The 25485-nt window shown below is 35.7% G+C and overlaps 3 protein-coding genes across 9 annotated transcripts in view; 1 reads left to right on the forward strand and 2 right to left on the reverse strand.

Annotated features, from left to right (window-relative positions):
- Positions 1 to 4460, reverse strand: part of ino80 (INO80 complex ATPase subunit) — an 82872-nt gene extending 78412 nt beyond the window's left edge. For 6 of the 7 annotated variants that reach the window (XM_087297544.1, XM_087297543.1, XM_087297541.1 and 3 more), the window contains exons 1-2: positions 4362 to 4460; positions 1022 to 1198 (exon numbers count right to left, since the gene is read on the reverse strand). In XM_087297544.1, the coding sequence (XP_087153670.1) occupies positions 1022 to 1164 (143 nt within the window). In that variant the 5' untranslated portion in view covers positions 1165 to 1198; positions 4362 to 4460. The remainder of the gene's footprint in view (positions 1 to 1021; positions 1199 to 4361) is intronic. The other variant, NM_001045119.1, reaches the window with a different exon arrangement.
- Positions 4461 to 6322: 1862 nt separating this feature from the next.
- vps18 (VPS18 core subunit of CORVET and HOPS complexes) lies at positions 6323 to 13611 on the reverse strand. The gene is given in 5 exon segments (NM_173245.2): positions 6323 to 7343; positions 8971 to 10841; positions 12515 to 12606; positions 12979 to 13120; positions 13211 to 13611. Coding segments are annotated over 5 exon segments (2925 nt in total). The 5' UTR covers positions 13302 to 13611; the 3' UTR covers positions 6323 to 6614.
- A 3261-nt stretch (positions 13612 to 16872) lies between these two features.
- On the forward strand, positions 16873 to 20258 carry rhov (ras homolog family member V). Its single transcript, NM_001012250.2, is given in 3 exon segments — positions 16873 to 17204; positions 17316 to 17374; positions 18726 to 20258. Coding segments are annotated over 3 exon segments (708 nt in total). The 5' UTR covers positions 16873 to 17002; the 3' UTR covers positions 19173 to 20258.
- Positions 20259 to 25485: the final 5227 nt, after the last annotated feature.

The raw sequence follows: 25485 nt of genomic DNA on the forward strand, positions 1-25485 counted from the left end.
TTATAACACTGCATTAAACCCTGGGTTGTCATTCATCTAAATAATGCTTTACATTCTGGTTAAAGGAATGTTTCATATTTGTAATTTAGAAATGGGGTTAGCGTTGCTTTTTACCTGGGGTTATGAAACCCTGTTCCGGAGCAGTTTTAGCACCACTTTTGTTGTGTTGTTAATCCTGCATTGTGGTGACAAATGTGCCATGTGAAATGACGTGCTGTACAGTGTTATGACTAAACACTTAGCAACTGACAGAAAAATCACATGCTTTAAACAATAAAATAAACACAGCACATTACATAATCAGCATGTTTCAGTGTTTGAGTCAATGCGACAACTGGAGAGGAGGCTGGAGCTTTACTGTTGGGAAACGGCCATTACCGAATCAATTTTACAGTTGAGCTGGCCATATTTGAGGATGCAAAATGGTACAGTGTGTAAACTACTGTGCTCAACCAATAAAAGACACTGACACAGGAAATATGCAAATAACCATGTTAAACTGGGGTTCAAAAATATAAAATTATACAGTTTGAATCTGTGTTTATCCTGAGTAAATGAAAAGAACTGTAAAACATGAAACAAGACAACCCAGAATTATGTTTGCCTCATGTTGAGAATGTCCAGGAGTTAACATTTTCAAGTGTGAAAGCACATTTTCAAGTGTGAAAGAATAGATCACCCAAAAATAAAAGTTTATTCACTATTTGCTCACCCTCAAGTGTTTTCTGAGTTTCTTTCTTCTGTTGAACTCAAAAGAAGATTTGAGCAAAGCTGAAACACTTAACCATTTATATCCATAGCAAGAAAAAGAAATATAATGGAAGTCAACGGTTACAGCTTTCCAGCTTTATTTAAAAGATTTAATAAGACAGAAACTAGTGAAGAGAGAATAAACGATCATTTTTGGGTGAACAATTTCTTTAACAGAGTTTGGCCATAACAGTGTAAAGGATTTTGTAGAGTCATGGATGATAGTCATACTGTGACTCAAAAGACAGAAGGCCAAAGAGGACTGAATTACCTGGAAATGTTCTGGTTAAAAACTGTAGCAGTCTGCCTAAGAAAGGTGTCTAGACGGAGGGATCGCTCCAGGTACTGCAGGTGAAGTGGTTTGGCCAACTTTGAGCATGTGGCGTTTCCCACGCCATCCTGCCCTGAGGCCATAGGTAGAGGTTTGGCGCCCGGCGGAGGGCGATCACTGTAAAGACCATATGAAAAAGAGACGTAAAATAAATAAATAAATAATGTCTAACAAATGATGAGTCTGAAACTGAAGAGCACTTGACATCGAATTATGCCATAATTTGTAATAAAAAGACTGCATATTAGGTATTCAGAAATTAATTAAAATAATTCATAGCAACAGACAATGGAGAATCAGAAACAAAATGCATATGCATGCTGAATACTGAAAGTGGCTAAAAGAGACAGAAGTGAATTGAGTTTAACATGATATGGTTATTGATATCGTACAGTAGATGTAGAAATTTATTTATTTATTGTCCCAGTAAGATGATGTGCCCACTGCATGGCACCAGGCATGCTAGTCAACATGATAACTACATTGTGAAGCTCAGAATCAGTTACTCACAAGCTTATAATGCCATCGCTTGTTCTGGACTTTTCAGATGTGCAAACTAGCTTTCAAAAATTTAGGGTCAATAAGATTTGAATATTAAAAATGTTGCTAACCTTTTTTGTAGAAAATTGTTAATTACATACAATATTTTACAAACATTTAATAATTTAATACAACACATTCTTGCTAAATATACATTTTACAAATTTACTTTAAAACAGTGTGTCTGTTGAGGCTGTTTATATGATTGATGAAATGTACTGTTATATTCATGTTTAAAATACAGACTTTTACAGACACTTGTATTTAATAAGTAAATATGAGTGCTGCTTCACTTCACGATTTAAATAAGGTCTCCAAAAATTAGATTTTAGAAATAAACTAAATTGCTTTTAAGTTTGCATACTAGTATTGTCAAGTTACATAATCACTGAACTGATTTAACTCAATAATTGAAAAATTCTATTTTAAAAACCCATAGGACAATTCCAACTGAACTAGTGGCAAATTAGTCTCCTGGCCTATGAGATCACATTTACACTGCTGTAATACAGATGACTAGGCCAACATGAAATCTACGTGTGCAGATTTCTGAGTCCATCAGTCAAGCTAATTATTTACTTTTGTACAGTAAATGTGTGTAAATACATATTTATTTATTTTTTTATTAATTTCAGTGATATTATTGAATAATATGCAAATGTTTATGATTCATGTACAGTTAGTCTATTGGTAGATATTTTATATGAGACTTTAATTATTTACCAAACAAGTGGTTTGAAAAACCTTAAATAAAAGTAAAAAAATATTTTATTTAAATTAGATCAAGTGTGTAATTTTTATGCTCTCAAAAACCATACACATACATCTGCAGGTTTATGTACAAAATTCTGCACAGAAATACCAAATAAATGTCCACAGATTTTGTCTGGCCCTGCTGATGACTCATCTAGCACTGCATACATTTTTATCCAGTCAAATGCTCACTAGCATAAAAACGGCCACGTCCCCTTAAATCACCTGTAATGGGGAGCAAATCTTGTTTTTTTGGTGTACTAATGCAATGAAACTTATTCTCAAAGGGATAAGCCCTATTAAAAGTACTACCCAGTCATCCTGTTTCAGAAATAAATACATCGATAATGGACTTTCAATTTTGAGGAGTGTAATGGAAACAATTCAAATATTTTCCCCTGTATGGGGACATCTGATGTTAACAAAAAAAATGTACTTTTAAAACTTTTCTTTTTTAATACATTTGTGGTACACGTTTATGTTGACTAAATGTTCTGGTATTATTAATATATTAACAACTTAATTTTAAGTAGAGTAAAATAAATTATGACATTCAAAAAATATCATAAAATCTAAATATCTAAGTTAATTTAGTAAATACTACTCTAATGAATTTTATTGAGAACAATTTATCTTTTACATGACAAACTCAATAATCCTGCTTAAACGCCTTCATTTGACTGCACTTTTGAGTGAAACACCGACATCTCATAATCCAACCAACAATCATCACATTGAAGCTGGAGCAGGATTTCCAATATTTTTACCTAAAATTTGGTTAATGTGCATCACATTATACACTAAAACTTCCATTTCATTGCAACTTTATAAATACAACTTGCAGATTCAACTGTTTATTATATCTGTTCATTTTCATGCCATATTTGATGACGGATTTGTCTTAAAAAAAATTCTATATGAATGGTTTTAATTAAAGTGCATCAATTAGTTATTCTTTTCATAGTCACCAGACTGTAAATTATATAGCAATACCTTATATGATAAACAATACTAGCGAATTTAAATACTCTAATTTAAGTAACTTACTAGCGATCCTTTACAAATTTCTGTAAACATAAACCTTGACACTTCCAGTGTTTTGGTGCCCCCCTTTAACCATTTCCTGGATGCATTTTAGCACTCAGCAATGGCTATAGGTAACGTTACAGTTAATAAAACTATTCTCATATCAATGATTTGGTTACTCGTTTGACTTTGATGCCCAGGAACTATTGTTAAACCATTAATACACAAATATCGAACGAGACTTTTTAAAATCGTAGAAAACTAATTCAAATAACAAACATAAAGCACACAGAAAATACAAGTGTATTGTTTGATACAAATAGAAAAATGTAAAGCAGCGCAAGGTTTCTCCAGTCTCGTTATAAAACAGGTAAAGTACTGTCAGTTTACACAATTGTATCGACAGGTTGGTGATTTATATTTGACTTAGCTTAGCTAGCGCACTAAGCTGGCTAGGTTTAGCTAATGCTAAGCGCCTCAGCAGTCAGTGCTGCTTGTTAATCTAAATCCAGGGTTACTGTATATGTTGCTAGTTAGCAACGCTGCAATTATAAGGTAAACTTGAGCCAGGTCTCAAGCTTTATTGAGTTTCTTAAAATGAATGCTAAAAGCTACCTATTGGAATGATATTCATGCAGAGGTGACTTTTTAACCAGGATTTTGCATCGTGACAAGTTCTTGATAATTTTGAATAATTGAAATGTGTTCTGTCTCTTTAAGGCCACCACCTCTTTGTCAAATGAAATGTAGGGAGATATGATTTTAATTGATTTGTTATATATATATATATTGTGGCCTTCTTCCACGAGGTCAAGCACCATCTGCCCCGTCTCGTGCCTACATGCGCCGCGGGAGTCGAGGAGGCCAGCAGATCGGCGATTCCCAGATTCTAATTCTTTCTCCCTCCCGGCCATCTTCCCCCATTGCTCCCCCACCATGTTCCTCATAAACGCCAGCTCACCTTGTCCCCCGTGTCCGCCGTTTTCGCTCTGTCTCTGTTGCAGCCGACTCGCAGCTCTCTGTCTCCAAAATGGCGCTTGTGAGCGAGGAGAGAGACCGTGAGTCGGTAGCAGCAGAGAGGCGGCCACTTTCAGTAACTGAGAGAGCAGAGACACGGCGCCATGGCGAGGACAGAGTGGGGAACAGGCGTACTAATCAATTATAGAGTCACGGCTACGAACATGTACACGTTTTGGGACGGTATCCTAACAAAGTTGAGGCAGCAAAAAGAAAAGAGGAGCTTTGTTTAAAAAAAATTACCGACGTGAACTCGACCTGTTAAAATTTAACCGAGTTATTAGAGCAAAGTATCACTTCTATCGGAGTTCTGTTGGTTGCGCCTTGAAAAGCCGAGCGTTTCCGAAGGTCCAATGACGTAACACTTTCCGAATGTAGCCTCAAAATATCGCGTGATTGGGACTTGACGTAGAATTTCTCGTGTTCTTGTTAAACATAAACAGCTCTAACGCAATATTAAAATGAGTATTTTCTAGGCAGCTTAATCATTGTGCTTGCATCATGCTCTATTTAAAAATTTTCACTTTTCTACATCTAGAAACAAAATTGGAAAGGTTTGGTCACAAGTTTTTTTTATTTGTTTTATTATTATAATTATGCATTTAGCTAAATTACGTAACGTTATATTTAGTTTCTCTTCTTTTTTCTATTTATGTTTTAGATATTCTAAACTTTTAATTTATGATGACTGTTGACGTGACAAAACAAGTGATTTAATTTTCTATTTTTGTTTGTTGTTTGCATTTGGCTGTGCATAGTATGTGTCTTAATGATTTGATATATCATTTAATTGAATTCCATTAAATTAATTTAATCGAAATATCAAGAACTTTTATAGTAATAATAATAATCACTATTATTATTATAACCTTTATTGTACCAAGAAAGACGAGATTAAAAATCTCTTTTACAAGAGCGTCCTTGCCTAGATTAAACAGTATACATCACATGGGTCTAACAGACAAACAAAAAAACAATTGACAGTTAACACGAGTCACACATTATCAAACAAACTATTCAAAACATCTAGAACCCTGTGTTTCATTTTCCAAATAATTTATGCTCACTACAAAATGCAATGTTTCCACAACGTTGGGGTACAATCTGATGTCATGTTGACGTCCTGTGCCTGCTGGGGTTTTAGGGCCATTTTGGTCATCATACAGTAAACATCCGTTGTCATCCCATCTGCAGCATGCATCTAAACAGTTTCTGGGTCAATGCGTGTAAAGATTTTGGACATTTTCTAGGACACTTTTAATGCTTCCAAACAGTTTGCTGCAATTTTAAATCACCCATGTCTTGAGGTAGTTTATGATGGCATTTACCCTCTATGTGTGATATGATTGGACAGAAATCTAAGGATTGATTTTTCTAATCCCCATAGACAAAAAATAAAGTAGTGACTGTAGGTTGAAGGAAAGAAATGGAGTAAAAGTACAGATACTGCACTAAAAATCTATTCAAGGGAAAGTAAAAGTATACATTTTTAAAACTTAATTAAAAGTCCTGAGAAAGAAAATACTCATTTACAGAAGTTTGAATATTTGTAATTTGTTACTTTACACCACTGACCATGGTAAACAGTATCAAATGCATGCAGACTCTGAGACGAAGCATGCATATAGATAACATCACCATTGTCCAATATCGATATAAATGTTGCATCCACCAGCTTCATTTTAGCATCAAAAGAAAATCAGTTCTTAATTCTAAAATAGAAGCCTAAAATCACTTTTAAATTTTCCACTAATTGCTGAATGCAAGAACTTAAAAAAGTGCATCATCAATTAAAATTCCAAGATATTTGTACTGGGACACCAATTCTATCTCTGTACTATGAGTAGAAGTAATAGAAACTAGCTTACCCTTTCAAATCCCATTAAATAATAACATAACACAAAATCCAGTCAAAAGGCAATCATTTATTCTTCTTAGCTGTGCACATAAAAAAGATATTATTCGCATTACTTTTATGCAAAATGAAAACAAGTGCATTTTTAAATTTGATCTAAGGAAGCAAACACATAAAATCAACGAAGAACACTTGTACAGTGCATATTTGTTGACAAAATCATATAAATGTTCATTAATCGAGAATGTAAAAATTTTACAATGCACATCCGGTTACATGTTAAGCAAATGTACAATGTGTATAATAAATGTGTTGTGCAGCTCAAGCAGATGCGTCTCTCCTTCAGAGCCAGCTGGACATCTCTTGATCAAACTTCTGCGGATCTATGAACGGCTTGTCAATGGACTTGATCATCAGCTCACCGCAGTACACGCACTCGCACGCTATAATATCATCAATGTCTGATTTGATCTGCTCCCTGCTTCCCTGGCCTTTGCCTAAGCTGACCGTGTCCTCCTCTCTAGGCTTGTGCCGAGCCTTGGTGGTCTGCGTGGTCGCTGCCAGTTTCTTCTGTAGCTCATCCAATTTATTCTGCTTATAGACAGAGAGGTGAGGAATGACTTCCTGCAGGAGGCAATCATAATGGAACATGTGTCCGCACAGGAAAAGATAGAAAGGTCGGTTGAGCAGGGGGAAATCACAAGTAGCGCATTTTTCCTGAGACTCAACCACACCATACTTGTTCCTCATCTCTTGGATGTCTTCGCGGATGCGTTTGGCACTTTCTGTGGCCTCCTCCATTTCTTGTTTCAGCTCTTCGATGTGTTTGTTGTACTCTTCCAAAGAGCTGCATATCGCCTCCTTGAAGTGGTCTATTGTGACAAAGTCTGGAAAGAAAGGCAAGATGTCTTCGATCTTAAGCAGGTTGCAACTGGACAGGCAGTTCATAGCCTTCTTGACATCCTTCTCCTCCTGCACTACATGGCGAGCGATCTTCAGCCACAGCTTCTTTCTTAACTCCTCATCGTCCTCTGGAAGGTCGGCGCAAGACTTGGCCAAATCCACATCCACCTGAACGGAAAAGCAAAGGTTTTATTTTATATTTGAAAATATTGTGGCCACCATAACAAAGTCATATACACAGACAAATATATTACAAATTATGTTATGGCGTCACGGTGGCAAGAAGGTTGCTAGTTCGAGCCTCAGTTGGCATTTCTGTGTGGAGTTTGCATGTTCTCCCTGTGTTCGTTCTTCCGGGTGCTTTGGTTTCCCCCACAGTCCAAAGACATGTGCTATAGGTGAAATAGGTGAGCAAAATTGTCCTTAGTGTATGTGTGTGAATGGGAGTGTATGGGTGTTTCCCAGTGATGGGTTGCAGCTGGAAGGGCATCCGCTGCATAAAATTATGCTGGATAAGTTGGCAGTTCATTCCGCTGTGGCGACTCCAGATAAATAAAGGTACTAAACCAAAACGAAAATGAATAAATGAATGAAATTATATTACAGGATTCATGTCTTCATTTGTGATTGAAAATTGGGGTAATTTCACCAAATATTGATAGTTAAAATATTGGTTACATTCTATTCTGCAAAGAAATTAGTCATGCTAACTGTAAATGATTCCTAGCTTGTAACTCGTAAGGAAGTTCATGATACTTTTTTTATATTCAACATATACAGAAATCTTTCAGAAATATAATCTAGGATTTCAGACATATTTTTTTAATATTTTAAAGAATTGTTTTAATTGAATTACTCAAAGTGTTTTGAGGAATAACCATAAGAAATATGTACATTTTCTTTTTATTTTAAATATATATTTTGAAGTGTGTATGTATTATTATTATTATTATGTTACATTTAAAAATATATTTACATTTGTATTTAATTGTACAAACTTAATAATAAAAAAAGAATAAAAAAATATTTTGGCATTACATTTTTTTTGCTGGTGCCATGTTATTTGACATATATACATACAAGTATTAGACAATACAAAACAGTAGTTTTGAATTGTATTTTATACTACATTGTCTGTCCACATGGTGGCAACATCGGACAAGGCCATTGTTTTTTACAGTCAAAAACAGAACAAGAACAACAACAAAGCACCGGAGAAGGCAAAACCACAAGGGTATATGCATAGGTCTGCGGAAGGACTTTTAAGTATTTTCAGTAGCCTGGATCAAGCGCTTCTGGTGAACAGTATGCAGTTACAAAATTGACATGTTTAATGTCTGTTTTCTTGAAAAATCAATGATCTTCACCGTCTGATTGATTTACAATACGATAGAAAGTGGGTGCATTCAATTACATTTTTTCATGTCATGTCTTTAAAATAGGAACATTTATTTTACCCCGTATATTTAATGAAGTTTCTGCGCTAGCCTGCTAACCCTGACGGCTTTTAATCTTGTTTTATGCTTGAACAACTAAATGAATGCTAAAGTCTATTTAACTGATTATATTTTAAATACTTTACAACATCGATGCTGTAAAAGGAACCGTATAAAATTTAGAAAAGTCACATTAACGTTTTACCAGAATCTGATCAGTATGGGAAGAAACACTAGCTCTGCACATACCCTATAGAAGCAGATGTTGAAGAATGTTTTGCATGTTAAACAACAAAGCGTACTCTGGGTTTAAAATATAAAACATAATAAATGTGTCAAAAATGTCAAAGCGAACATACTTTTAGAGCAAGATCCACAGCTTCCTCATACAGCTCCATAATCTTGTAAACCAAGACGCAGGCCTGCAGGTATCCATGTTCGGAGCAAAGGCGCAAGGCATATTTCAAGTCATAATGAATATCGGAGACGTGAGTTCCGGCTTGTTCGAGGTACCACAACAGAGCGTCTGGCTTGTGTTTGGCATAAAGCGAGAGTAGGTAATTGTGAATGGCCTCTTCTTTGACGTCCAGCTCATACACACAGAACTCCATGTACCGGATGGTCTCATTTATCTGCTGCATGCTGCCCATCTGGCTGTAGTTCACAAGCGCTGGGATCAGATTCTTCGGATCCAACCGGTTTCCCATCTGAATCCATGCATCGACCACCTTTTTGGGGATGTGCTGCATGAGGACTGGGGAGAACTTGTAGAAGAGCTTGTCGTCACAGTGTTTGGAGAGAACATCTAAAGCTGCGCTGTAGTCGTCATGCTGGCAGTAATGAGAAATGACACGCTCGTAATCTTGCATGATGACCGAGAAATACACCATGTTGTCCACGTCGCCATGACTAGCGAGCAGGTCGTAGATGGTGCTGCGATTGTTGTAGAAGCAATCTTTATGTTTGGGGCTTTTAAGAAAGGTACGAAACTCTTCACGGGTCTCCAGAAATAAATGTTGCTTGCCTTCGTCGGCCTCCAGTTGACCGAGCCGATTCAGATAGAGTTCGGTCAACCAGGTCACCAGCAGGGTGATCTGAGTCTTCTCACTGGGCTTGAGATTGACCAGCTTTTTAATCAGAAACTCTTTCAAGGCCTCCTCTTGCTTGGCCTCAATGAACTTCAGCGCAATCTCCTCAAAGTAATTTTGAGTAAGCGCATAGCATTTGGCGCTCTCTAGGTAGCGCTTGTTTTGAAAGCAGTGCTCTGCCTCTTTTGCGAGAACCATGTCTAAGCATTCTGGTCGATCTTTGCAGTACTCTTTGGCCAGATCAAACTTATTCATGTTCATGTACATCTGCCAAACGTCCCGTGCTTCTTTCTGGATGTGATATCGAAACACTGCTTTCTCAGTGTAGATCCACACAAGTCCTGTTATGGGATCTTTGATCATCTTTTGTAGTGTACCGAACTTTTCGGGAAACACATCTTCATGCACAACCTGCCCATTCAGGGTGCAGATCCCTCGGACACGGTCAGGGAGCAGGAGCAAGAAGTGGAACTGGGTGAGGACTATAGAGATGGGTTTGACGAAGTTTAAATCAATGTCTTGCGTGTATTCCCACACTTGAACATCACTGAGTAAAGAGTCGGGGCGCACATAGTCCAGTTGCCCGTACAAAACGCCATTCCCCATCATCCAGGCGAAGGTCTTGGGGCGACTACGCAGCTTTGATGTGTAAAATGTAATCTCACTATAGCCCATATTGACAGGAAATTCCTGGAAGCTGGGTAGAAGATCCTGGTTCTGGGCAAAGATGGAGCTGAAGCCCTGCTGCTCAGATCCTTCTGCCAGCTTTCCTACAAACTGGAACAGCCGTTTTCGTGTGGTTGCAATGATAAAGTATTTAGTTTCCAAACCACGTTCAACCTCCAGGCAACAAACCGGAGCTGGCTTGCCATCCTCCTCGAGGTAATGAACCTGTCTGAAGTACTGGTCCGGGTTGGTGTTGAACAGACTGCCCTCTGAGGCAGAGATCTCAGCTTCAAAGATGATTCCCTGGCTGGTCCCGACCAGAATGGGGCCAGTGTTGGTCTCAGAGCCGATTAATTTGTTCCAACCTATGCTTTCAATCAAGTGGCCTCTCCACCTTGACAGACCTCGGACCTTCTGAGTGTTTCTATTTAGGTACACACATTCATTTGTAGTGAGGCAGATGACTAAATGTGACCCTGTAAAACATTTGAGAAAAGATCATTTACAGAATATTTTAAAACATAAGTATGTTTAAGAAGGTCAGTGATAACAGATTACAGGAATCAGAGAGGGAAATTCTAAACCTTTTAAGAACTTTTTAAGACTCTTTTCATACATTTTAAGACCCTATAGCCACTTTTCAACTGGAAACACTGGCAAGATTTTAACCTACAGTATATTTACTAAATAATAAAGTAAGAAACTAATCCAAAAGTAAAGCATTAGTCATATACTGAATAAAAGTCTATTAAATCTAGCCAATTCAGCAGGTTGGTGCCTATAGAACTGCAGGAATAATAGGGCTGGCTTGGTTACTGCAGTAAACAAAACAACATGATGTCAAATCTAGCAGGATTTAGTTGATTTCATAAACTATACAGCATCCTGATATTCTCGGATTTAATTCAGATAAACTTTAGAATACAACCATACAAAACAGCATTTAAGACTTTTTTTAATACTTTAAGGGCCCTACATTTTCTTACATTGTTTTATCAACTTTTAATACTTTTTTTAAGACCCTGCGGACTGGTGAATGTAAATGGTGGTATGGCTAAACTATCCCTTTAATTAAAGATGATCAAAACAGATGTCGAAGCAGCAAGAGCCGCCACCGTATATTGACACTACAACTAGGACAACATTTGAGCAATTAAATGGGACATTCTACTAAACGTACATTTTCACTTATAAAAAATGTATCAGGGACGGACTTAAGCTTGTCCATCCATTTCATGAGCATCAACTACTACTATAGAGAAAAGATTTTTTGTTGGTAAATAATATCACCTTAAATTTACAATCATAAACATAACACTTATCATATTTATAGATGGATTATTTGGTCAAGTCTTTTATATGTAGTATGTATTTTTAACTTACATAATTAACATTACACATTTAAATGATGGTGTACATGGCAAAAGTATACAACTGAACAGTTTGTATTAAAAGGATAATCTTATAAATAATCTTATAAATAATAATCTTATAAATCTGAAGCATTTAGACCAAACTGACCACTTAAAGTTAACTGCTGCACTGAAGCGAGATTTAGCTTGTGAACAAAAACAACTTTTGAAACTTAATTTCATTTTAAATGTAGAATTTCACACATATATGTGATTTTTTATACAGTTTTATTATATTTCATTATATTATATTTTTATTATCATTTTTTAATGAAGATCTACATAAACAAATATTAGTAAATCATTTGTACTAGCACAAGATAACAGTTTAAAAAGACAAAACTTACAAATATTTTTGTAAGGCAAAAACAATCTTGTACATAATGGAAAATGCAGCATTTGCATTTCACTTGATCATGTCATCAAAGTTGGGTCTTAATACTAAGTGTAAACAAAGAATTAGAATCTCTGAATGATATACCCTGAAGAGCTATACATGACATAAATAAAATCCATCTAAAAACAATAAGCATTACATTTATGACTGTTCATTCTTGTGCATCTGTTCAAGTTTTTTCTTCATTTAATTCCCCAGTTCATCACTTTTCGATGCTTTTTTTGTCTTACAAATTACAAGGAAAATCTAATCAAACCACTTATGTCTTTACTAACTTTGAATAGATGGCCTAAATGCATTTAAAACCTCATACAAGTTGTGAATATTGATGCGTGATTACCTGTAGGATCTAGGAAAAGTCTGTGTACTTTGCTATCATCTTTTCTTCCCAATTCAATCTGATTTGGCTGATCAGGTTTTCCGAGATCAATTCTGAAACACAATATGCATGACAACACACTTGAATCTGCTCTATAAAAATGACCAACATCTTTAAAGTCAGTTTAAAAAAATTAACCCAAGACTTTTGAATCTTTTAGGACCACATATAATGCAAATGAATCACAATTAGATTGACACCAACACAAATAAAGACAAAGAATAAGTGATTTGTATCCAGATTAAATATACATTTCAAAGTGAACTGTCTTTAATGGTCCACATGCTTTAGCCTTTCAGACACCAAAATACACATTAATCACACATCGCATGTACGTGAACTAATCAAGGGAAAACTTATCAAATGCAAAGCATCGCAATTAAACAACTGTAGATAACATAAGAGTCGAGAAATGGCAGTTTTACCTCAGCAGGGTGTCTTTTCCCAAGCTCATGCATAACTGATTGTTGCAAACCGAAAATTGGTTGATTTTTTCGGGAGGAGAGAAATCGATGCGCTGCTTGGTGAAAATGGGTTTTTCTTCCTCCAATCTTACATTTACAAACCCTGTGGAAAACAAGCCTTAGTTTAAATCATTATAAACACCATACATTACTTAAAATACAATAATAATAGCAAACTATGTAAGGTTTGCACCTGAATGAGTGATGCCGATGTTGGCCGTGGACATACGACTGTGTTGACGGATGTTCTGCGAATCTTCATATTGATCCAGAATAGATGCCATTGCAAATGATCAAATATTCACACGACGATGTACAGCAAATAGTGAACCTGTGTTTACATTGCAGGTAAAGATGTACAGTATCCCTACCAGCTGTTTCCACCCATAGCACGCTAGCATGCGAGCTAACGTTAAATGTCCTGTTCACAAGCTGTCACTGTCAACGTCCTCTTTGCGTGCTCAATAAAACATAATGGACACCCTATTGGTGTAAAATAAAACAAAATTACGCGCCAAGGGAATTTTTATAAATGAAAAAGGAATGACAGATCTGAGAAACCGAGCTGTGTTGGTTGCATGTCTGTCTTGGGTCAGCTGATGAATATCATGTGATTACAGTTAAAAAGATGCTCCTGTTTTGTCCACGTATTGGCGCTGTTTAGTTAACAATCGAATCTTCTACAGAAATAGCTCCAATAAATTACCTCAAAATTGCTACACTAATTTTCAGGACATCCAAAGATATAGATGGCTTTTTTCTTTAGTAGAAGGTTAAATTAGATATGTTGGAACTGTATTCCTTGAAGAAACGTAAATGCGAATCAGCAGCTGAGAGTAAAAAAAACGACACATACAAATTAAAGTAATACGTACAGTAGGGCTACTGATGATACATTGAGGTCTTATGGAGTCAAACTTTCAGTCTGTGCAAGGAATTGGATAATATTCAAAATATTATTACCTATACCCACAGTATTTATTACCAGATAAAAAAATATCCTGAATGTCATTATTGTTTAGTGTTTTGTTTATGGAAAAAGTGAAGGTGCGTGTTCAATTGTTCATCAGAATAGTAGCCTACTTGTGCTTGTCCTGTAGGCCTGTGATATATATATATATATATATATATATATATATATATATATATATATATATATATATATATATATATATATATATATATATATATATATATATATATATATGCTATATCATTATATATATGATATTACTTAATTCATATTCCTCCGGCTTAACCCCATTCATCAGGCCACAGCGGAATGAACCACCAAATTATCCAGCATATATTTTACACTGCGGATGCCCTTCCAACTGCAACCCCATTACTGGGAAACACCCATACACACACTCATTCATACACATAAACTACAATGTAATTTTTTTCAATTCACCTGTACCGCATGTTTTTGGACTGTGGGGGAAATCCACGCCAACACGGGGAGAACATGCAAACTCCACACAGAAACACCTATATATAATATAACATTTTAAACAAACAGAATTAGCTCATGTGTGAGTTTACACATAATAAAATATGCACAAGGAGATGTGTGAATATGCATGTACAAAGGTTAATAAATTAACAGCAAATGTCCATTTTTGTGCAGACTGTCCCTTTATGGTTTATTATGTTATACCTGCCAAAGTTTTGCCGTTGATCCCAGCTGTAAGAGCAACCAATTTTACTCTGACTTCTAGTTTTTCATTTGGAAAAGTGGCAGTAGGTAGATTCCTCTAATGAATCATATGTTGAACTGCATCTCAGTCATCACAAATACTGCAGAAGATTCATTGGAACCCTCATGGACCCAAGATTCTCACAAATCAATCAAGTTTGCTGAAGGAAAATTATGGGTTGGGGTTACATTCAATATAGGGCGTGCGAGAGATCTGCAGAGTGGATGGCAACATCATCAGCCTGAGGCATCAAGACATTTGTGCTGCCCATTACATTACGAACCACAGGAGAGGGCAAATTCTTTAGCAGGAGAGCGCTACTTCTCATACTTCAGTCTCCACATCAAAGTTCTTTAAAGCAAAGAAGGTTAAGGAGCTCCAGGATTGGCCAACCCAGTCAGACATGAACATTATTGAGCATGTCTGGGGTAAAATGAGGAAGAAGGCATTTAAGATGCCTCTAAAGAATCTTGATGAACTCTGGGAGACCTGCAAGAACGCTTTCATTGCCATTCCAGTTGACTTTATTAGTAAGTTATTTGAGTCATTGCAGAGATGTATGGATGCAGTCCTCTAAGCTCACTGGAGTCATACACAATTTTAATTATTTTTCCACAGCACCATGACTTTATACTCTATAATGTACATTATTTCTGTTAAGTGACAAGACTTTTGTCTAAGCAAAGTCAGACCTTACTGTCCTAATTAAATAATTAAAAATCAAGGTATGATTATATTTTATTTTGGTAAAATCAGCGTAATCTAGAGGCCTTTGACTTTCATATAAGCCACTTCTGATACCAAATAATTAACTTGAAGTCAAGCTATTATTTGTTGTTCCTAAAACATAATAGGCAACAAGACTTTTGTCAGGTAGTGTTTTATGAACAATGACATTAGGCTAACCCAAAGATAAGAGCTGACATATTTCATACAGATTTGTAAACTAAAAAATCCAGCCTTCATTTCAGCATCTTTACACAGTGGAGATAGTCAGTGGCTTCTTAAAGGCATAGTTCACCTAAACATTACTCACTATTTACTCACACTCAAGTGCTTCCAAACCTTTATAAGTTATTCATGCTTTTGAACACAACATATTATATTTTGAAGAAAGCTGAAAACTGAAAACAACTGACTTAGTAGGAAAAATAATATTGTGTAAGTCTATGGATTCAGCTTTTCAGCTTTCTTCAAATATATAGAAGCAAGAAGCTCAAGCAGGTTTGGAACAAGAAAATGGTGAGTAAATGATGACTGATTTTTTGGTTTTGGGTGAACTATCCCTTTAATTAAAGATGATCCAAACAGATGTCAAAGCAGGAAGAGCCACATCAATAAATGGAAACTACAACTAGGCCTACATTTCATTAATTTAATGAGACATTCTACCAGAAATGTACATTTTCACTTTAAAAAAATGTGACAGGCCTGACTTAAAGTTGTCGTCCTCAAAAAAATTAATGCAAAAACAAGCAAAAGATCATACAATTCAATGATAGAGCACATGTTTGATCTCTGTCAGCTTCTTCTTTGTCAAATGATTTCACCTCTAAGTCACAGCCTTAAACGTCTATATCTAATGTTAAATTGAATGCAAATGTGACAGGACTGACAGGAACATGGGAACAATTTTAAATTTATTTGTATTATATATATATGGTATTTATTTGAAGAATTTATTTATAATTTCACGTTTTTAATTAATGGATGTGCATGATAACAAGGACAATGACAGGGTTTGAAATTTGTAAAGTGTTTTTAATAAAAAAAAACAAAAATCTTTGGGATGAAATAATTTTTATTCACTGGATTTATGTTTTTATTTCAGGGACAGATATTGTACATTATTGGTAGAATGTCCCTATAAAGTCTAATAAATTGCATGAAACTTTAAAAAAAACTCTCATTTCAACAGTTACAAAAATAAAACACATTTCTGTTAAGCATTAAAAACTGACTCAGATTCATCCAGTTTGTTTTACTGAGAATCATTTAGGATTAAAATAGCAAACTAATCATTAAATGGCTTATCTGTGTTCAAACCATTATCTGTGTGTTCTTTCCATTGAAGCCCGTGACTGTGGTGGTGGTGGGCGTGACCATGCAAAGTCAAGCCTCTCCATTCAAAAGGCGGAAAGCTCCCGTCAGTCATCGGAGTCAATTCAGCCTGCGAGCTGAGAGAGTAATGAGTCACTCATCATTCTCAACAAAGAAGCAAAGCAATACTGTGGAGTTTAAAAAGTTTTCCTGAGGACGCTTCTCCCTGGCTTTAGTTGTCGGACATGCCACCTCAAATGGATTACTTTTACCACGAGTCAAGAGTTCCGTCCGTGTGCTTGGAGCAGGACGAGGAGCTGCTGGAGCCCGCGATCAGCTGTATGCTGGTTGGGGATGGGGCTGTGGGGAAGACCAGTATGATTGTCAGCTACACCACTAATGGATACCCCACAGATTATAAACAGACTGCTTTTGACGTCTTCTCGGGTAAGCAGAGGGTTTTGACATTTTAGTTCTGTTCTAGATGATCATGCTGATGATTAACATGATGTAACTATGAGACTGAAAACTTGACATTTTTATATTCGGGTTATTCAGGGCAGGTTCAGGTGGACGGGACTCCTGTGCGGATTCAGCTGATGGATACTGCTGGACAGGTAATGGAAGAGCTTCACTCAATATAATGTAAAAAAAAAAAAAAAAAAAAAAAATAATAATAATATATATATATATATATATATATATATATATATATATATATATATATATATATATATATATATATACACACACACACACACACACACACACATAAAGGAGCACATAAAAAACGTTCAGTCAAGTTAAAGACATTTAGGAGAGTTTGCACTTTTAAGTCAAATGTAAATGTAATTTAAAATTGGTGTTTATTCTTGGGTTTTAACTTTTTTTGAGACGTTTTCTTTTACTGATGTGTTTTCTCTGACCTGTTGTCCAATTTGCTTGTACTGTAAAGCACTTTGTGACATAATGTCTGTGAAAAACCTTTACTTATTTAAAATATACAATTTAAGTTTTATTTATTAATTTTAACTGCTCCCCTATTTGACTTGCTTCTGTTAAACTCTGAAGAAGATATTTTGAAGAAAGTTGAAAACCTGTAACCATTAATCACATAGAAGGAAAAACAAATACTATGGATGCCAGTAGTTACAGGTTTTCGTCTTTTTTCACATCTTTTTTTCTGTTCAACAGAAGAATGTCAAACAGGTTTGAAACAAGTAAAATGAGAGTAAATGATGACATTTTAGGGCGAACTATCCATTTAAAAGGTGTAATTAAAAATGTAATGTCAAAATTTGTTAAAGGAAAGTGAAAGTACTGTTAAAAAGGTTGTGAATCATAAACCTTTATAATAACTATGTGGTTTAAATATTTTTCTAATGTTAGAATCTGTAAAGTGTAAACATTGTTTAAAAGTTTGTTGAGGGAACTGACACAGTTTCTAATATACAGGGTGATTCAAAAAGAATACCACATCTTTGCAACAAAAATCTGTATTTAATCAAAGAAACATGATAAAAACCTTGGGTAATTAATCAGTGTGAAGAGTACTTAAAGTTTTTTTCAGTAGAAAACAAGTTCATAGATGTTCATTATGACCCCCTCCAGACACTTTGAAAGCTGTGGTATTCTTTTTTGAGTCACACTGTATGTAAAGTGACTGTAAATAATTTGTAAACTTTTTAAAAGTTTCTAGTCTAAACATTTTTAAGATTATAAACATTCTTAATTTTGTAAAGTTTCAACAGTTTTTAAGCTAAGCTAAGCTTTGAAATGTTTGTGAAGTGACTAAACTTCAAAAAGCTTATAAATTATAAATTAAGTTTAAACGTCTATAAAGTGTAAAAAATGTAAACGTCTGTAAATTCTGATCTTTTCAAACACGTTTAAAGTGTACATACTGTCAAACAAAAGCATGCTAACTATAGTCAAGTGTTCTTATCTGTCTGTGTCTGTGGCTTACAGGAAGAATTTGATGAATTCAGATCTCTGTCTTACGCACACACGGATGTCTTCCTCCTCTGCTTCAGTGTGGTGAACCCAACATCATTCCAGAACATAACCAAGAAGTGGATCCCTGAGATTCGCGAGTGCAACCCATCCTCCCCCATCATTTTAGTGGGAACTCAGTCAGACCTTGTGCTGGACGTCAATGTCCTCATAGACTTGGACAGATACAAGGTCAAACCTGTCTGCAGTTCACGGGCACGCAGCCTGTCAGAGAAGATTAGAGCTGCAGAGTATGTGGAGTGCTCGGCTCTAACTCAGAAAAACCTAAAGGAGGCCTTTGATGCTGCAATATTCGCAGCTATTAAACACAAAGCCAGGAAGGCCAAAAAAAGACGACTGTCGGATAGACGAACCAAAGCTTTTTCCAAATGCAGCTGGAAAAAATTCTTCTGCTTCATCTGAACCCAATGGGTGTACCAAAAAGTGTGGAGTGTTTACATGAACTTTTAATTTATTTAGGACAATATGTTTACCTACGCCCGATTAGCTTTATTTTATGGGCGGAGTTGTTTGATCTGTGAGAAACGTCCCAGGAACTGACATTTGAGAGCTTTATAGAACATATGAAACGCACAGCTATTAGAAGTGAGATTTAAAGACCCCTAACGAAGAGAGCAAACCATTTGTTGCTCACAAAGAGCGTCCGCCATATGTAAATGGCTGAATTTGCATGAGCTGCCTATTCAAAGCTTGAATGGTGCTCACGTGGAGATGAAGGGGACGAGAGCGGTATCTGTCTTATCTCTTTTGTGTTGGCCCCTACTTAGACAGACTCTTTCATATGCAACAGCTCAATCTAAAGCCAAAGTGTGAGTTGTCTCCTCCTTGTGACCATATAAACCCAAGATCACGCTTACAATAACTCAGCCTGATAAATCTTAGCTGGGGATTGATTTGCAAATCGCCAAGATGAGATTATTAGGTTTCTTACATCCGGGGGAAATTCGCCAGGGTTGTTTCTAGTTTCCTATAAGACTGGTTTAGCGTCTTCTCTTGTGCAAATTTATTGTGGGAACGCACACACAGATGAAAGTATAGCAGCCCTGCCCATTTTGTAAAGCCGTAGCTTGCTTTTTATTTTTTGTCTTTCAGTGACGGCTTGTATTGCTGTCGGTTTTGATTATGCTTCTTGTGGAAGAGATCTTGTTTTTAAAAACGCTGTTTGTTTATAACAGTCGTGTTTTAACAGTTTTAACTGTTCTGTTTTGATGCCTCAGGCAAGAAGGATGTACCTCTTGATCATTTTATCTGTCGTTTTGCCTTTTGATCAAATTCAAGCAGCACTTTTAAACAGCTTCTCCTTCAGTGTTTCTTTGCATCATCTGAGAATACATGTAAAGGGCAAAATACATTTCCAATGCTGTTTTCATTACGCTACTAGTTCTTTGTTTTCCTTCTTTATCATTCACTAAGTGTTATATGTGAACGTTCTTTATTTACACAAGCTTATAATGTTCTTCTTTAATATTAAATAAATGAACAACATGTTGAAAATTTATATGGTTTTCGAATACTTTTCATTCTATTAATTCATTCATTTTCCTTTGGCTTAATGCTGGTTTATACTTCTGCGTCAAGTGATCGGCGTGACCCATGGCACATGCCTTGTGTGTTGCCGTGCATTTATACTTCTGCATGCTGTTTGTGTTGCTCTGCAATAGCACTTCCGAAATGCTCGTTGGCAGTTTTATGTTTCTATGCAGGAGCGGTGCTAGGGGGGGAAAGTTAGGACGATTGTAAGGGCACTTTGGGGGCCCCCAGAGATGTTATTATGACGCTTTTATGACTTTATGACACTTTTTCTTTCGTCTTCCTCGAATATCCCCTGAAAATCAGAGGGCCTGTGGCGGGTAGCGACACCCATGTTCCTCTGTGTCGAGTTTCTTCGCTGGTGTTTGTAGCTCAAACTTGCTCAATTTGAGGTAGGAACCGGGGGACGTGCAACAACTTCAATCATAACGAAAAACACAAAACAAAACTTTCCATCTAGAGCTCGGGATTTGACACTTGTAAACACTCGCTCCAACAGGTTTGTGCAGCTCTCAGTCCCACCAATGCTTGTCTGTGCTACCAAGCCAACCAATCACAGAGCTTGCGCTATGCGTCGTTGCAATGTGTAGGGCCATTTTCTTAAGAGGTGCGCGTCAGCGTTGGCCACGGCGAGGGCTATGCATCCTCTGCCAGAGCATACGTGTGGGCTTGACGCAGAAGTATAAATCAAACTTTAGTCTCTTATTTATCAGGGATCACCACAGCTGAATGAACCGCCAACTCTTCAAGCATATGTTTTACACAACCCAGCTCTGGGAAACACCCATGGACACACACTCACAAACTACTGCCAATTTCATTCATTCATTTTCTATTCAGCTAGTTCCTTTATTAAACCAGGAGTCGCCACAGCGAAAAGAACTGCCAACTTATCCATACTATATTTTGCGCAGCGGATGCCTTTCCAGCTGCAACCCAACAATGGGAAATACCCATACACATTCTTTCTCTCACACACACACACACACACACACACACACAGTCACAGTATGCTATGGCAAATCAAGTTCGACCAATTCACCTATACCACATCTTTGGACTGTGGGGGAAACCAGAACACCTGGAGGAAACCCTCCTAAACATGGGGAGAACATGCAAACTCCACAAAGACATGCCAACTGACCCAGTCTGGACTCGAACCAGCAACCTTCTTGCTGGTTATAATATCAGCAATTACAGTGTCATTCAAGACATTTATGCCCACCAAGGCTGCATTTATTTGATGAAAGCACACTAAAGGAATTTTATTATAAATGAAAGTAAGTCCATATGGGATAAAATGTCATTTGTGACACGTTTTTCAATATCCTGTTTAAAAGAGCAGCATTTGTTGAAAATCCACTATTAAAAAACAATAAATATGTTTTCTGTCATTTTTTTAACGATTTATTGCTAGTTATCTGAGCAAAAGCTTTAATTTTGTAATCATTTTAAATGTTTCCTTCAAAATAATTACATTGTAAAAATATTTGTTCTGCCTAAATGTTTCTTGAATCAAATAAACATTTCTAGTCAATTCAATATACATTCATCAAACTGACTAAAATAGTAAGTTAAACTTAGTATAACATTTAAAAATGCACTTGAATCCTGATTTACTTCTAAATAAATATGTTAAAGCAACATAAAAATATTGGTTGTCTTGACTTTTTTAATCATTATGTTTTTCCAGATACAGCAAAGTTTAAATTGACTTGGATTTGTATTCAAATTGAAATGTCTACAGTAAAAATCCATATATTATTCCTTGCATATATTATGCACTACCAAATGATGCAAACTGCAAACAAATGTTAGCGATCTGAATACGCTTTCCAAACCACATGAGGACGTGATGTGAAAGGTCCTGTAAATGTGTTGAGAGGGTGTAAATGAGACACACAGAGACGTGTCAGGTACTGCAGGAATATGAATACATAGTGAAGTCACACTTGTCTGCTGCGGGCTCACGCTGGGACTGTGAGTGAAGCTCATCTCAGTGCAGGACAGACGTCACTCACAAACCCTTGAAGTGTAAATGCGAGACAAAGGGCTACTTACAGTTGTTTGTAGAGTTCAGAAAGCTCAAAATAAAAATCAATTTGTTTTGTTGGATCTATTATTTAAGTTATAAACCAAAACTCAACCAAAATTCCTTTCTTTCTTTCTTTCTTTCTTTCTTTCTTTCTTTCTTTCTTTCTTTTTCTTTCTTTCTTTCTTTCTTTTTATTTCTTTCTTTCTTTCTTTCTTTCTTTCTTTCTTTCTTTCTTTTTTTCTTTCTTTCTTTCTTTCTTTCTTTCTTTCTTTCTTTCTTTCTTTCTTTTTATTTCTTTCTTTCTTTCTTTCTTTCTTTCTTTCTTTCTTTCTTTCTTTCTTTCTTTTTTTCTTTCTTTCTTTCTTTCTTTCTTTCTTTCTTTCTTTCTTTTTATTTCTTTCTTTCTTTCTTTCTTTTTTCTTTCTTTCTTTCTTTCTTTCTTTTTTCTTTCTTTCTTTCTTTCTTTCTTTCTTCCTTTCTTTCTTTCTTTCTTTCTTTCTTTTTTTATTTCATTCATTCTTTCTTTCTTTCTTTCTTTCTTTCTATATATCAGTAAAATATCTAATATTTAGCATTCAAACAAAAATGTTTTTAAACTTTTAAATAGGCTTTTTTGTTTGTATTTTTATATTGTTTTAGTTATTTTAAATCCCATATCTAATACAAATCCTTCATTCTTATGCTCTTATTGGAAAAACACATAACTAGAAAACCTTTTAAATAAAATGGCTTTATTATTGTATTTTTAGACAATTTTTCATAGTACAAATTCTTATTTTTATCATAGCTGTTTACTTTTGAACTCAGATTTAATAAATTTCTTTCCAAATCATATTTATATCATTACTGTTTACCATTTACTTTTGAACTAAGACCTAAGACAAATTCTTAAGCCATAAACTTTGAATAAATGAATGAAAATACTATAAATATTATAAAAAATGTCTTTCATTCAAATTCAGATTCATAAATATAAACTTTTAAACTCATATCTCATAAAACACTAAAGGGTCATGGTATGCATAGGCCACCATCGGTATCTCTTTAAGTCAAAACAAAACAAAATTGTAATGAGCAAATGATTGCTCACATTTGCTGCAAAGACTCCGGTAAACAGTGAATCACTTCCACTGTGAGGCTTCGCTCATGCTAACAAAAGAGCATCTTATGAGTTGCACAATCACTGACTCGTTTGTAAAGTTGCACTGGAGTGAACAGGTGTCAGCGGCACTCAACAATATGATCAAGTTACACATGACCTCACACTTGCTCAACCACAGTCAGCACGAACAAGCTGAATCAAACAATGCCATATACTTTATAGTACTTTTAAACAATTAAAATATGAATTATCTATGGATTTTAATTACAAATAAAACAATATTTAAAGTACATATTGGTTCTCAGACAAGATGACGGCACCAAAAGATTTTTGACCTTCCAATTGCACCTGGACAATGCTAAATACAGGGTTTTGAGCTGGTACACTTTCAGAGATGGTCAAACATGAATTTGAATGGATTGCTTTAGTGTAGCTGCTCATATGGTCAAATATGAACAAACAGCCACAAAAAAACGTAAGCATTATGGTCCATCCATCCATCCATCCATCCATCCATCCATCCATCTATATTTATTATTTATTTACTTTTTAAGGAAAGTAATGGTTAGGTTACTTTATGTAATGATTTTTATCTGAGTTGGGATTGCTTGTTTGGCCATCAGTTTATTCTCTTCTTTTATCAGGGGTTGAAACAACAGAATGAACTGCTGATTATTCTGGTATATTTTTACCAATGGATGAATTTCTTGCCACACCCCTGCACTTACAGCACACTAAAGGTTGATTACACTGAACACGCTTTTTAGTTTTGAAAACATGAGGCGCACCGCACTGCCTCATAGAGGACTTTAGAAAAGAGCAGTGCACTGCACTTTTTATGTTGGCAACTACTGTATCAATGGTCTTCAATGGCACTTTTTCTAAGAAGAAAACTTAGACTGAAGTAATTGTAAACTGACCTTTCAACCTTTCAGCTTTGAAGCTTTTCTGTATTGCTTGAAGAACACTCTTCAGCAAATGAATATCCCAAGTTTGCATTTAAAAGTTTTTATCCATTTTAAGAGCCTCTAACCTGCCTAGTTCACCTAATTAAACTAGTGAACCCTTTAAATGTCACTTTAAGTTGTATAGAAGTGTCTTGAAATATATCTAGTCAAATATTATTTACTGTCATCATGGCAAAGATAAAATAAATCAGTTATTAGAAATGAGTTATTGAAACTATTATGTTTTGAAATGTGTTGGAAAAATCTTCTCTCCAATGAACAAAAAATGGGGGAAAAGATAAAGAGGGGGTCTAATAATTCAGGGGGGCTAATAATTCTGACTTCAACTTTATATTTATTCAGAAAGGTCCTGTTTATGATATCTTAATATTTATAAGTAATTTACCAAAGACTATATGTGGAAAAGAGGCTAGTGACAGCGAACTCATGCAGTTAATAATTAATGTTTACATTCATGTTGTTAACAAATGTATACATTTATGCATTTAGGAGACTCAAAATGAGGCTCAAGGGAATCACCTCGGCTCTCTCCAGCAACAATCCCTGCTGGTGCTGGGACCCGAATCTGCGACCTTTGCATCCCAAGTCCAACTCTCTAACCATTAGGCCACTATAACCGAAATAAATAAAATCAAGTCATTTGAATCAATTAGAACCACTTTGAGGTATTTCCCTGGGAATTATCACACGATTTAGAAAGTTCATCAGCCAATCAGAATTAAGCATTCAACAGCCTCGTGGAATGAACTAAAATATATAACAAAGCACATATTCAAAATCGTACATGCAAGCCAAACACTTATAAGTCCCTGTTTTTACATTGAGGTGGTCAGCTGAGATGCATATTGTTTCTACCTGCCATTAATCTGTGTTCGGTTGTTCAAATTCCTTTAATAAGGAATGAACCCATGCTATATGCTGTTTATAACCGAGAGGGAAAGCAATGTGTTCCGGCAGCTGCACTTTCTCATAACATGCCCTTTAATAATCACATGCTAGGTCAGGTGGTGGGAGTAGGTTTGCACAATCTAACCAATTTGGTTAAATGTGTTTTCAATGACCTCTAGAACAGATAACTTT

The sequence above is a fragment of the Danio rerio genome, chromosome 20 (genome assembly GCF_052040795.2).
Source record: "Danio rerio strain M-AB ecotype USA chromosome 20, GRCz13ab, whole genome shotgun sequence".
In the NCBI taxonomy this organism is placed as follows: Eukaryota; Metazoa; Chordata; class Actinopteri; order Cypriniformes; family Danionidae; genus Danio; species Danio rerio.